Source organism: Lutjanus erythropterus, chromosome 22 (assembly GCF_056507025.1).
Source record: "Lutjanus erythropterus isolate fLutEry1 chromosome 22, fLutEry1.hap2, whole genome shotgun sequence".
NCBI lineage: Eukaryota > Metazoa > Chordata > Actinopteri > Lutjaniformes > Lutjanidae > Lutjanus > Lutjanus erythropterus.
In genome coordinates, this window is record NC_139338.1 from 6,812,066 (window position 1) to 6,826,691 (window position 14,626).

A 14,626-nucleotide genomic window follows, 5' to 3' on the forward strand; every position below is an offset into this window, starting at 1 on the left:
AAGTATTTTAAAAAATTGTTGAATTTGCTCTGTTAGTCATTTCATAAGAGTAGAGTCTTTTAAAAACCATGCAATATGTTCTTGTCTTGTCGTGCTTGCTATTGTGTGTCAATACTGTTTCATTAGTCATCACTTGTAAGTCTGGTTTAAGTTTCATCTCAAAGGGATTTACCGTGACCACTGGCTATATTCTTAAGTATATGTGCAATATGTCAGAGCAGTTCATATCTTAGATATGTTTTACCATGAAAAATACAGATATTAGAACACCTAAAGGGACAGTTCACCCCCAAATCAAAAATACATATTTCCTCTGTCTTGTAGTGCTGTTTATCCATCTGGATAGTTTTGGTGTGAGCTGCAGAACTTTGGAGATATCAGCAGTAAAGATTCCTGCCTTCTCTCCAATATGATGGGGAAAAATGGCACTTGGCTTGTGGTGCTGAAAGCACAAAAAAATATAAATTGGAAAAATTCAAAACCAGCTGTCTAGTAGAAAAGAAAGGAAGTAGTTCTGGGTGATTCTACTGCAGACAGACGTTAGTCCCTACATGAAACTGCTCACAACAAGGTCTGTGGATTACCTTGACTTTTTCAAATGTATTTTTTCAGATGTATTGTCCTATTATACTGGAGAGAAGTCAGACATCTCTAAGGCCAATATCTCCAAAACTCTGCATCTCACACCAAAAAGAACTAGATGGATAAATAGTGCTACAAACCATGGGGAAAATATATATTTTTGATTTTGGGGTGAACTGTCCCTTTAAAAGCACAGAAATCAGTCTCCTCATCAGCTGATCCATATCCTTAGTGACTGGGACACCAACATCCCTGGAGGGGGGAAGGCTGTTTGTTCAGGCCTAGTCAGCTCAGGTAACGTAACCTGTGGATCTGCTGTCGTGGCTCTCAGCCTCCGTGACACGCGGCACAACTTTTTTTTTAGCAATTCTGAGGGGCAACAGTGTCCATGCAGCTGACTCAGAACTGTTGCTTTCTTCACAATTTATTCATGTTTTCTTGTTGCCTGGAAACACTTGAATAAATTTCTGACCCTGTGTCTCACTTTTTTGGCTGTTGCCAGGTTCATTGCCCATCTATTGTACAGCTCCCGAACAAATTGCCCAGTGTATCATCTGCCCCTACGGTGATGATACACCAGCAAATATCTTAGATATCTCAGAATCAGAGGAAATAAAATGGTTCAAGTAGATTTTAATCTTATCAACTCATAAACATTTTGACTTCTTCATTTGTAACATGGCAACCGACAGACTTAGCAAAAAGACTGTTGGAGCTAAACACCAGTTAATACACATTACATTCTAAATAAATAAAATAACCTCTAGAACATGTGAGCTGAATCTGACATATGTTCTGTCTTTTATGATATTTAACTCTAATAGTTTCATAAGCACACAAAAAGACACAAATCATGCATATGTGTAGAGCTTAGTTTTCTTCAGAACAAAAGTCTTGTAATTGACCTTTTGCTGAGCTCCGCCCCCTTCGTAACACCTGTCAATCTTTCCTTTATTGCACAGCACATATGTACTTTGCTATGATAATGGTAGATTTACTTCTCAGAATTTCTGAGCTAGCTCACTAGTTCACATTAAAATTGTAAATTAGTTGAAACTCATTTTCTGGCCATGACCAGAATTTTAATTTAAAACGTTCAAAAAAAAACCAAAAGAATTAACCAATATTATCAAAAGTGTATGATACAGAAACAGTCATGATTTTGTCAAAATGTCTGTGTATTGTGTTGCAGACTTATCTACTGAAGTTAGCATGCTAGCCAGCAAGCGAGAGGTATCCCTTCCTAGTCCCCCCCCCCCGTTAGCTGTGATTATTTGATAAATAACCTTAAACTCAAAAAATGTCAAGAAAAGAAATATTCTTACACCTGTTGTGATAAATAATAAGCCTGACACCTCCTGAATTCAGCTTTCAGAGATACAAATTCCCCCTTAAATGTTTCTAGCTGACTCGCGTATAAACAAAAGACATTGAAAAGGCTGTTAAACATACTTTTAATGTCTACACACGTCATATAATACTAACTCTCAAATATGTAAGGGAAATTAAAATAAAAGACCAGCAATGTCCTTGTGTTGCAGGATAAATGTTTCTAAAACCGTTTAGATGTTAACTAAATAAATACACAATAAGTTACATTAGATGCATCATTTATTGTTGTATATTCAACAATATGTTTCATTTGTACATGAGAAAAGGTAAACTTCACCAAATCCAATGCAAAGAATGACATAGCCGCTAACATTAAAACACTGATCTAGTAGCATCTGGGACCATTATTGTCCCAGTTCTCAATTAGTGAGTGTGTCAGCCTTGAAAGAGGGCTTTTCTAATGCTACCTGTAAGCCAACAAAATAATATTTTTAGCTAATAAAAATAATCTTAGGATATGTCTGTCAATAACTAATTAGCCAGGCATGCTAATATTAGCATATTACGTTTGAACAGACAAACACACAGGTTAATTAATTCCTTAAACTTTTGTTCTTGTATTTTTGGTTTTAGAAAGGCGATCAAAACAACATGAGCTTCTAAACTCTGTAGATACTGAGTCTCAGTCTCGCTCATGGCCCCATGCACAGCACTGTAGCATGCAAAGAAATGCAAAGCTTGACAGACCTGCTGTGCCTACTTACAGTTGCTAAACTATAATTTACCATTTGCCACTTGGGAAGGTTTAGCAAACCATCACTTCCAAGCCCTTATAGGCTATAATGTTGTAGCTGTGAATTTAAATGTTACATATCAATGAAGAAGTCAATTTGACCAGGTTAAACATTATGAGTTGACCATGGCTTTAGTTGCACCACCAGGATGACTTGATTCTTGTTTCTGATTGGACAATGTTGAAACTTTGCCGGCAAAGTTTACTAACCTTGAAGCTTGACTAGCTAGTGAAACAGCACATTGTTTCCAATGAGAAACATCATTAACAAAATTTGTCTTCAAATTTTGCTGTGAGATTTGTCCATCACCTTCAGTGTAGCGGTGGAAAGGTCAGACTCAGAAAGGGCTCGACCTTCCAAACACTTTGACCCAAGCTAAAGGTCGTCATGAAGTTCACATCTGCTGAATTACCAGAAAGACTTGTTGCTGTTCCAGTGTGATTTCAAAAGCAGAAAAGGTCGTGAACTAAAATGTATAAAGTGAGCAGTTCACACAGTGGAAATGAGGTCACGCTGCAGCTGATTTGATAGCTGTTGCCTGCAGCAAGACAATATTTCTGTAAAATACTTTTAGCTACAGTCTCCTTTGTCCACACTGAGATAATATTTAGACTCCACGTGAGGCCTAAAGCATGTTTGTTAGATTAATTCCTCCATTTTATCTCAGGCATCTTAAGGCATTAATGTTGTGTTAATCTGTACTGTAATGTGGAAGCGTTAAGCCCTGGCTAATTGCCTTCTATCAGAAGTTAACTGCCTCTCCAGGAGGCTATCTAAATGTCCTGCTCTCAATGTTATTGCTCTATAGCCTCATAGTGCTACTGTACTCACTCTATAGCACGCAGAGCAATGCTATCATACCATGAGAGTGCTACTCTGTAATTGAAGATTTTCTTTAATTGAATTTCAGCTCCTATTTCCCAAAAATTCTAATGAGATAATACATCATTCTGGAATGAGACAAAAAACCCTAATGTGTTGATGGTTTTCAAGCTGGGTATTGAGATAGACCTGCAGTTTCAACCACTGTACACTCTTAGAAATAAACGTGCTGGCTGGAACTACATAGGTTTCTTCACTTTGCCCCCATAGGAGAACCCTTTTTGGTTGCTGGAAGAACCTTTTTCCACCTGGGACCCTTTCAGAGGGTTATACCTAGAAACCCCTATAGACCCTTTTTCACCAAATTAGCTCTGGTTCTTGAACTGTTTCCTTTCTTGGACCTGGTGCTTTTTCTAGTGAACCAGCCTGTGTTTCCACCAGTTTTGAATGGAAATATTGTAATTAAGGATGTCATCAACAGAGGGTGCTGCAAAATGCACAACAACCATGGAGTATGACACACCCACTTTGGTGAAACCTGAGTAGGTGTGTCATATTCTACAAGTTATTGTGTTTTTTGTAGCCCCCTCTGTTGATGACATCCTTGACTACAATGGTTTGACTCAAAATAGCTGAAAATGCGGGCTGATTCACAATGGTAGCACCAAAGTTCCAAGAATCTTGGACGGAACCAGTTCAAGAGCCACAGCTATTTTGGTGGAACATGCCCTCCAGTGTGTTCTACCCAGAGCCCTTTTATATTCCAGGGGTTTCATGGGGTATCTAAAAAGACATTTTACAAGGGTTTTGCCCATAACTCTCTTGTCTTACAAGGGTTCTACAAAGCTTCATAGTGTATTCTACTCATGAGGCAAAAATCATTATCCAACATTGTTATCTATTTTACAGTTGATACTTCCTCCTGCCCACTCTGGAACCTCAGAAAACTTTCTCCTTTCCTGTTTTCTGTATTTACATATGCTATGTGTTCGACTTGTCTAACTTGACATCTACATATATATATGTTCATGTTAGCAAAACACTAGCTAACTAATCTACATTAATTGTTAGCTATCTAGCTAGTATTTTGCTAACATTAGCCACCAGATGTAACTATATAGCCAAGAAATTATGATGAACATAAACAAACCTAGTACATAGCATATCTAAGTACAGGAAACACGCAAGAAGAACGTTGAGTTAATCACAGAGCTAAAGGGGCGGGACTTACATTGTTTCAACAAACCTTGAAAAACTCTTTCTTCCAAAAAGGATTCTTTGGATGAAAAGGTTTCATAATGGAACCCCAAGTCTTACAAAGAACCCTTGATGAACACTTTTTCCAGAAGCAAATGGTTCTGCATACAACCTCAGCCCTTCAGGAGGAACTCTTTTGGAACCCTTATTTTTAAGAGTGAACATGTGGTCCAGATCCTCCAGGGAACCGTCATTGTCGTCTCCCTTGCAGCACGGCACCTCGCCAGTCTTTTTTTTCCACGTAGGCGTACAAGCAGCTGTGCCTTCATTTCTGTGCTGCTTCGGTCGGCGGTTGCAGTTGCCGCCACGCTGACACCGATGCATAAAACATTGGGTCCTTTCTAGTCCCTGCTACCTGTTGGCATAGGCCCAGGCCGCCCTTTGTTCCGCTTGCTCGGCTGGTTTCTGAAACAGCGGCAGTTTAATTTACACCCTCCTCCTCAGTGAAACAAATGGTGCCGTATGCAGTATGGTAATGAGGCCAAGTTTCCATTAGCTGTTCCTCATCAGTGTTTACGCCAGCTGATTGGCATGCTCCATTAAAGATCTGGCTGCTTTGGCTTGCTTGTTTATTTTGCACCAAGTGACCGAATGCAGATTTGCCAGTGTGCATCACATGCTGCATTTTTACAAGTTTGAGCTGTTATAAAGTGTGAATCTGTACAAATACTTCAAACAATGATAAGGTATTTTTAATCATCTTCATCATCATCAGTATGTACAAACTGAATCCACTTAAACAGGCAGTTATATTTGATACATCATGTGCATGTTAGTAGTTTTAATGTATTTGACACTTCTATATATTTGGACTGTGTGCCTCAACATGAATGAGCAGTTTATACAAACATTCTTAAACTTACCATTATTCAAAGACATTAGTAAGATTTATAGAAAGAAAATACTAATGATGATGCCATGAGATGAATGACTGCTAATATATGATTCTATTATACTACTAGTAGTTTAACAATAACAATATTTCTTAGAGTTCTAAGAGTTTTCCAAACTTAACTCTGGCAGATTGGAGTTTTAATCACACAGGCATTTCGTAAGTGAAGAAGAGGGTTAATCAGTCTGATTGGTTGGTTGGTTCAGTGAGTGGGTGGGTGGAGCCAAAGATTAGTTTTTAGCTGAATGGCAAAGTAGAAATTGGTCAAAACAGAAATAGAAGTGATTTCACTATTTCATTCATTCATAACCATTTAATTCATTTTTGAACATCAGCATGTTAGCTAACTGTCTTACCTAGCTAGCTATAGGCCACTATGGCTATCCTGAAACTAAATTAAATGGCAAACAGATTCTTTAGTACTGCTAATGTCAGATCAAATCACAATTGCAAGCTGCTGAGTGGGGAAAAAACACTTATGTCATAATTGTGATTCCAAGTCAGAGGTATTGATATTTTTGACTTTGTGAGAAGACCTGCAGAAGTACAGCAGCATATTGCTGCCCCGCTGGAAAAAGTAAAACAGATGAGTATGGCACCATAACATAAGAAGGTTCTTGTTATAATAACATGTTTTTCATGTCATAACACAATATTATTTTTATGTTGTTACAACATAGAAACTTATCACATTAAAACAAGACAAGTTTCTTGATATAACAATATACTTTCTACATTCTATCTTCTCTTCTATCTTATCACAGTGACTTACATTGTTACATATTATTACATCATGTTATACCAATAAAAGTTCTAACATTATAGTGTGAAAAGTTTTATTTTATAATCATAGGTTATCACTTTGTAACGTGAAATACTAATAGAACCATAGTATATTGTTATAAAAAAGTTTCTTGTTATAATATTATAACAATATAAGTTATGTCATTGTAACATGAAACTTTTCATTTTACAAGATAAATAGTATTTTGTTATAAGAGGCTTCTTGATATACGGTGATAAGTGTGAATGTAGTAATAACATGAAAATATCTTGTTATATTGCAAAAAACATGTTGTTAGTACAATAACACTGTAGCTAAAGTGTCAACAAAACCAGAGGCAAAATGTCTTTAAAGCTGACAGTTTCCTCTGATTAAAATCCAATATTAGCACTAATGCTCTCATATCAGCTAAAAGGAGCTAGACTATGTTTGTTTGTATCTGGTTTGGCTTGTTTATGAGCTCTACATAATGCAACAAAAACAGCATATTAGCTAATTTCCCCTTTACCTGATGTAAATGAACCTAGCAGAGGAAATATCTTTGAATAACCAGAGCTCCCAAGATGGAATAATGGGAGGAATTTCTATCTGATTCTGCAAACATTTATGGCATTAATGCAACACAAAGCCTGTAGCCATGCTGTTTTTATGGATATCATTGAACACTGGGAAATGTAGCTGCCCATTATGCTCATAACAGTCCCTGAAGCCTGGTTGGATAACAACACAGCCATCTTTTTAACATTTTAAGTTGGGTTGAATCAGACCTTTCTTACAGTGGACATTTTAATTGTAGTTGTAACAAAAGATACAACAACAAATCACATTCAGGTGTGCTTTTAATGCCACTAATTGTTAATGTCATGAACCAGATACAAGTAAATGGCATATTTTGCTCCTTTTGATTAGCTGAATTGACTGAATAAGAATTTATACTGGATTTGACATTTTTGCTGAATGATGTGTGAGTCATAGCTTGACTCACACTTACAACTAGAAGGCTGATGCAGACGACTTTTCCTACTCAGCTGCTCATAATTACAGTCTGACTGACTGATGTGATGTGAATGTCTCATTTTCAGATTAAGTAGTCGAGAGCAGAGAATAAGAAACCTTACTGTTTTTGTGCTATTTTAAATATCTTATAACCTACATATAACTACTACTAAACTCATTCCTGAGCATGAATGTGAGGGTGTACTGTATCTTTTCTGATTAGGTAGGGTTTCTGATGTAGATTGAATGCATCTAAAACTATAAAAACTGTGGTTCTTTGGCTCCACCCACTGAGGATTAACTCAGCCAATGAGGTTTTTTTCTCAGACTCCAGTCTGCCTTCCAGTCTCTGTCAGGAAATGTGCTGTGCATGCACTCACCATACAGTATGTTACTGTTGCTCTGTCTCACTCCTGTCTCCTGTCTTGTCTCGGTTCACTCGGCTGGCTCGGACTCGGATCGTTGCCTGCGTGCCTGCCCGCGTGCCTGCCTGCCTGCCTGCCTGTGTGTGTTCATGTCCTGTTCCTGCACAACCACCACAACCACCACCACCACCTCCACCAACCACCACCACCTCTCTGTCGCCCCCTCATCTGAAGGCTATGAGAAATCCCGGAGCTTAAACAACATAGCGGGCATGGCCGGTAACGCCCTGAGGTTGTCTCCTGTGACCTCGCCCTACGGATCGCCCTGCCCGCTGCGGCGCTCTCGCTCCCCCATCCCCTCCATCCTGTGAGACGTCCGGCCCCACATCCTTACCCCCAAACAAACCACCTCCCTTTGGTATTCTTTCTGAACTCTTCTAGATATTGTGACTAGTGGATAAGTACTTAACTTTGTAGCTAAGACTAATGTTAGCGTCTTGGGCAACCTGAGCAACTCCTCACTTCCCCCTTTTCCCTTGAAGGTACATGTGCTTAGCTTACATCCTTAAGTAACTAGTCAGTCCTCCTGTGTCACTTGGAGTTCCCTTTAGTCGGATATTGTCCTACTTTGAGACTTGCAATAAAAGAACTCTGACTGGTGGCTTCAGAAGTAGCAGCCATAACATTTAATAAAGGACACATTAATAATCAGGGATATTAGATGTTGCTATATTTAGATACCTTGAAAAAGACGTGCTTCCAAAAGAAAAAAAAAAGAAAGAGAGATGTCACTTCATTTTTAACCTCATACGACTGTGACTTTTGTCTTTGGTTTGCTACTTTATTTTTGGGATGGAGACGGGAGGGATGGAGGATTTGTCTTCACCTGCTGCCTGCGAGGCCTGCTCATGTTTTTGCATGGATCATCCTGTAACCATCGTCTGCGAGCAATGTTGCGAGGGGAGAAGGGACGAGGCAGACAGTGAGGAGAGCTTAAGGAAATGTATATATGCTGTATATCTACAGTATATATATATGAGAATGAGTATTTTTTAATTTAATGTTATTATGCTGGGGTTTAGGGGGCTGCACTCGACCTGTATCGTGTCTCATTTCGCCATTGGCTTCACCAACAGTCCACTATAGGAGACAAAAAACCACAGAATGCCAGCTGGGTGTTCGTTTCTCTCTGCATGTATGCTGCTATTTCTCCCCACTTCCTTTATGTTTTTTTAATTTCTTTGACGGAGTGCCACCAAAGTGCTGTTGTGTCTCTGGTTGTTTACTCACAGATAACTGCAAAGAGGTTGTCTTTACTGGTTTCACACAAGCAGAGAGCAGCGTTCTATCTTAATGGCTTGAGGGGAGGCACCGCCATGGTGGAAAGGTAACCTTCTGAACGAGCATGTGGGGTCACATTGCAGTGCTCTCACCCTTTGTGGTCATGAATTAAGATTGTGTTATCATGTGTGTGTGTGTGTGTGTGTGTGTACTAAAAAGGGGGTTATTCAATAATCCGTAGAAGAGATGCCTGTTTGTGGTTGCAGAGATGAGAGTAAACAAGCGTGCACTCTTGATGGCACCATTAAAGGTGCTGCTTGTAGCATTTTAATCAGTGGATAATTACCACATTAATATTGAGACATAAGTGTAATTAGTGTAAACAAATGTCGACATCATCGAGAAGCAGAAATGCATTTTGCATCATGTGCCACCAGATATCATCACACAAATCTTGGGCAACACTTCATACAGCAGTAAGTAAATTTTGGCTTTGTAGTTTGGGAGCATTAATTGCCATGAATTCATACATGATTTAATACATTAAAAAGCATGAATTCATTCATGCATGATTTCATGAACTATCAGGAATGTACAAGAATTAACAGTATCTCATGCAGGACTTAATACAAGAACAATAAATGAATTAATGTAACAACTAAGGTATTTTAGACATCATCATTTCTTGATTATTAATGATCTTCATGTCTTCTTCATAGGTAAGTCTACAGGGCAAAAAGGAACAGCGCAAAATACTGACCAGTCACAGCAGTGCTCATGTGTTCAAGTGTTGGAATCATTACATTTGTGACCCTTCAATTAAAGTCAGCTGTCCTGTACATTTAGAATTTATGTTATTAAGAAATTAAAATGTATGCAGAAGCATGACCATTCCTAATGTCCACTCCTTTTGGCTCTGTGTTCCAATAACAGCTGAGCAAAATTGGTACCTCAGTTAACTTTCTCTTTATTTTTTGCACACAAGCAACAAAATCGACAGGGCCACACCTTAATTTTGCTAATGTTATCAAAATGCTGGCTAAATTGCTAGCTAATGTTAGCAGTGATGCAGTAATGATGTAGATCAGCTAGCTGGTGTTTTGCTAACATGAGCTATCTTTAGATGTGAATACACTTCATATTTACTGTGTTCCCGAGAAGAGTCCATATGAGCCCCGCTGTCACTTGTTATTCACAACCTCATAAACTGTTTTCTGAAAGCTGAGTTCATGATTCATTTACAGCAACATCTTAGATATTCTATGTGCTAGTCTTGTCTATGTTGAAGAGAAAAACTAATTTTGAAGATGGTTACAAGATGTGATGTGGCTGGGTGATACATACATACATACATACATACTGTATATATATATACACATACATGTAAAATGTTAAGTTTAATGTTGGCTGAGGCTAACTAGCTAACTAACGATTGATGCAGAGCAACTAGTTAGTTACCCAGGTTTTGCTAACATTAGCTATCAGACATAACTAGCTAGCTCATGTTTTATGCAGCTAGCTAACGATTGATGTAAGCTAGATTAGATAGCTAGTTAGCTAGAGTTGTGCTAACATTTGTTGAATTAAGATGTTAACAATACATGTTGCTTCACATATTTTAACCATTTTCAAAAAAAAAAAAAGGTTTTCTTTTCAAGTTAGAAGGGCACAGTACATAGTGAGTCTAAGTACAGGAAACAGGAAAGAAAGGAGTTGACTGAGGTTCCACAAGGTACCAACCTTGCTCAGCTGTCATTGGAGCACAGAGCAAAAAGGGGCGGGGCTTAGGAAGGGACTATTATGCTGCCATGAATCATATGTTATATGTTATAGATGATGAAGTAATGAAAAAGTAATGTTTAGTTAACCATTATCACAACGCTGGGAATTTATCAGAACACACAAGGACTGACTGATCAGCTTTTCTCCATCCCTTTAACTGCAGACTCAGCACTGAAGAGGACATAAACATCACTAATAACACAGAAATCATGATGGCTGATTTACCTTAGTTGTTGCATTAATTACTTTATTGCTCTTACATTAAATTATGAATGGGATACTGTTAATTATTGTACATTTATTTATTTATTGTCCATGTTTTGTATGCAGTAAGTCATGTATGAATTCATGATAATTTATGAACCCTTACTGTAAAGTGTTCCTCAAAATTTGCACCCCAAGAGCAGATTTGTTTTGTTTGCAACTGATGCATCACTTTTTCCACTTCTGCTCTTTTAGCAGCAGAGTTCACACCTCATATCAGACATCACCAAGGGCTACTAACTGCTCTCAAATCCCCACAGCAGACAGACGAACCTGAACGCCCTCTGAACAGTCCTCATGTTTAACTGAAGCTTTGTCATTTATTCATTCACTTTTTCAGTCAGAAATCGCCTCTGTGCACCAACAGGTGTGGGCCAGCAGACATAACCATGCAGCGATGTGCCTCACCCATCCCTACACTATGTCTATACCAGTAGCAGATGGTTGCTTAGCAACTGGCTCACAGCTAGATGCATCTTACACATAGCTCGGCAAAAAGTCAAACAATTAAAAAAGAAGAGCTCTTGCAAACATTCCTCTTTGCCTGCGCACCAAATTATTGAATCACCCCCACTTAAACTCACTGCAATATACAGCAGAGCTTTTCTAACTCTGGATATATGCTGAAAGAGCACCATAGATTTCTACTATGTTCTCATTCTTTTGTGCATATATTGATAAATATCCAGTCTGTGCATGGCACGCTCTTCTGAAATGATGTTCAACAAAGAGAGATTATGCATTTCTGATATTTAGAGATGTGTTTATATTTTATTTAGACAATTCATTTCCTATTTGAATGACGCTGGGATAAGTCATCAGTATGAGGACCCTATTGCAGTGGGAGGATGCCATTTGGAGCCATAAGGCCACTCCTACGGGACAATATGGACGAGGAGGCACGCAAAAAAAACCATTGACTGACAGCCGGCCAGCCGATGGCTCAGTGAGCGAGCAGGACGGGAACTTGAGGAGATCCTGGGAGGACTTTGATAAGCATTTACCTGATTTCTCTTTCTGTTTTGGAACTGTGGAGAAAAAAAAAAAAAAGAAAAAACTGGACACGTCCTTAAAAAGAGACTATCTGTATAGATACTGCTCCTGTAAATAAGACAACACAGCACATCTGGGCCAAGCGGCCCCGTCCACACATCTGTCTTTTGATGGCGAGTCAGGTATAACAAGGTGGTTGGTTGCTAAGTCGCGCCGTGACACTCAATCACTTTTCTTGCTGTGGTATCCCTCCTCGCAATAAGTGTATTAAGATGTATCAGTTGAGGCACTTTGTGTTCTAAAAATGGAGTGTATTCATATATGAACTTCTACATACAGTATATACAGTATAGAGAGACAAACGTGCTAAGTTGAATAAATGTGACATTATGGTCATCTCTGCTTTCGTTTCCCTTGGTAATTTTCAGTAGGTTAATTGCTCTGCTGTGTGTTAACGTGTGTGTGTGTATCCTTAAACTCCAGCAGGGTAAAGATCTGCAGTTTGAAAGGCCAGGTCAGCGGATAGCAGTGAGTGGACACTCTTCCAGTTAGTTTTAGCACAAAACGTGAAACAAGACAGAGCTCCCCTGTGATGCAGTCGCCGTTGTAGAAGTCCCTCCAGCTGTGCATTTGAACATGCAACTACCCTGCGTCAGTGCTGCAGATGTTTGTCTCCTCACAAACCAAATTACCTGAATATTCCTCATAACTCCTGGTGGCTAAAAAAAAAAAACTGCATAACTTGATTCTTCCAAACTTTTCCCCTCTTGCGGGGGGCGGAGCAAAAGTGTAGCAGAAGTTTTAAAAGAAGTTATAAAGCGGGACTTCTAGAATGGCTACATCTGCACAGTAGCAAACCCCCGTGTACCCAAACAATCAGATCGGATTTGCAATAAGCACCCGAAAAACAAAAAGCGCCGATGCACACTGTGATTTCAGCAGCCCGTTAAAACAAAAAGTTTGCAAACGCAGCTCTAAAAAGGCTGACGGAACGGACTGGCAGGTTGTCATGTTGGTTGCGACCTGCACAGTTGTTGTTGGCTAGCTGTCAAGTGTCACCCTGTACCCACAATCCTCCTCGTGTAGTACGACACGCTGCTTTACTCTTTGAATTGACAAAGGGGTACCTACCTACCGTTCTTTGTGTATTTTTAGGATGACGTTGTAACTTGAAAAAAAAAAAGGTGTTTATTTTTTTGAATCAGAACATGTATTTTTGTGTCTTAATGTTGAGTACATTGCTCTTTACCTGTAACAGTCATGGTAGTCTGATGCTGTGCTTCTCCATCGTGTCCTCAAACTGTCAGGCTTTTGATCCGAGTTCATGTTTTGTATGTTTTACTGTGAGGAAAATTCTAGTTTGAAGTCTGTATTTGTGGAGCCTTTTGTTGGCATTCTAAAGTGCATGCTGAAAAAAACCATTATGTCAAGTTGTAAAAAAAAAAAAAAAGAAGAATAAGATGACATACTGTATATCACGTTCAAAACAATGTGTATAGAGTAAAGGTAAATGATATGTGAGAGACTCACATAAACTATTTATCTTTTAACTGATCTGTTTGTGTCTTTGCTTCGTCTCACCTCTTTTCTTCCTGACACCGATGACTTGACAACACAGACAGAATATGAGTTCACAAAAAAATCCTGTCATATACAAGCTTTTTCCGCAGCTTTCAACCCAGCCTCAGTGGAAGGGGTTCAGAGTTTCATACCTGCGTCATGCAGTGAAAACTGAGCCATCTCCATGACGACTGAGCAAACTCCACTCGCTGCTGAGATGCAGGTGACAGCTCTTGGATAAGCTACTACTGTTGCAGAGGCCAAGACTGAACTTCAAGGCCTAATCCAGACTTTGATCTCATACTTTAAAGGTACAGTTCAACCCAAAACATTTTTCCTCTAACCATATTCTCCTCAATATAATTGAACTAAATGGAACTCAACAGATATTCCTCTTTCCAGAAATCATGACCTGGTTAGATAATCCACAGACCTTGATGTTAATGTTTACATCCCATGTTGCCATGAACAGCCTCTCATCCATGAGTAGATGCACATTTTGGCTGGTGTAGTACGATAGAAAGAAAATAGTTCTTAGATGAAACTGTTCTGTGGATCATCTTGAGTCGTGACTTCTGGAAAAAGACATTACTTTTGACTTTTTTGCTGCTTTATGCACCACAAGCTGAATGCCATCTAGTTCCATTATAGTAAAGAGACTGCAGACATCTCTACAGCTGATATCTCCAAATCTCTGCATCTCACACCAAAAGTATTTAGACGGATAAATATATATAAGTATGAGGGAAAATATATATTTTGGATTTTGGGGTAAGATGTCCCTTTTAAAAGGTTTTGGGAACACTGGCATGCCCAAATGGCAGTGACAATGGAACTCAAGGTCCTAGACATCCTAAAATGTGACATTTCTAACCTGCAGACAGTGTGGACATGGTTAAGTCTTAATTTGAAACCAAAATTT

The 14,626-nt window shown here is 38.8% G+C and overlaps 1 protein-coding gene across 5 annotated transcripts in view; it reads left to right on the forward strand.

Annotated features, from left to right (window-relative positions):
- The window catches only part of kcnc2 (potassium voltage-gated channel, Shaw-related subfamily, member 2), a 126,351-nt gene extending 112,657 nt beyond the window's left edge, over window positions 1-13,694 (forward strand). Inside the window, exons 4-6 of one of the 5 annotated variants that reach the window (XM_084710607.1) lie at window positions 8,059-8,827; window positions 9,117-9,211; window positions 11,931-13,694. In XM_084710607.1, the coding sequence (XP_084566733.1) occupies window positions 8,059-8,195 (137 nt within the window). In that variant the 3' untranslated portion in view covers window positions 8,196-8,827; window positions 9,117-9,211; window positions 11,931-13,694. Of the gene's footprint in view, window positions 1-8,058; window positions 9,212-11,930 lie in introns of all 5 variants that reach the window. The other 4 variants (XM_084710608.1, XM_084710606.1, XM_084710609.1 and 1 more) reach the window with 4 other exon arrangements.
- The last annotated feature ends 932 nt before the right edge of the window (window positions 13,695-14,626 follow it).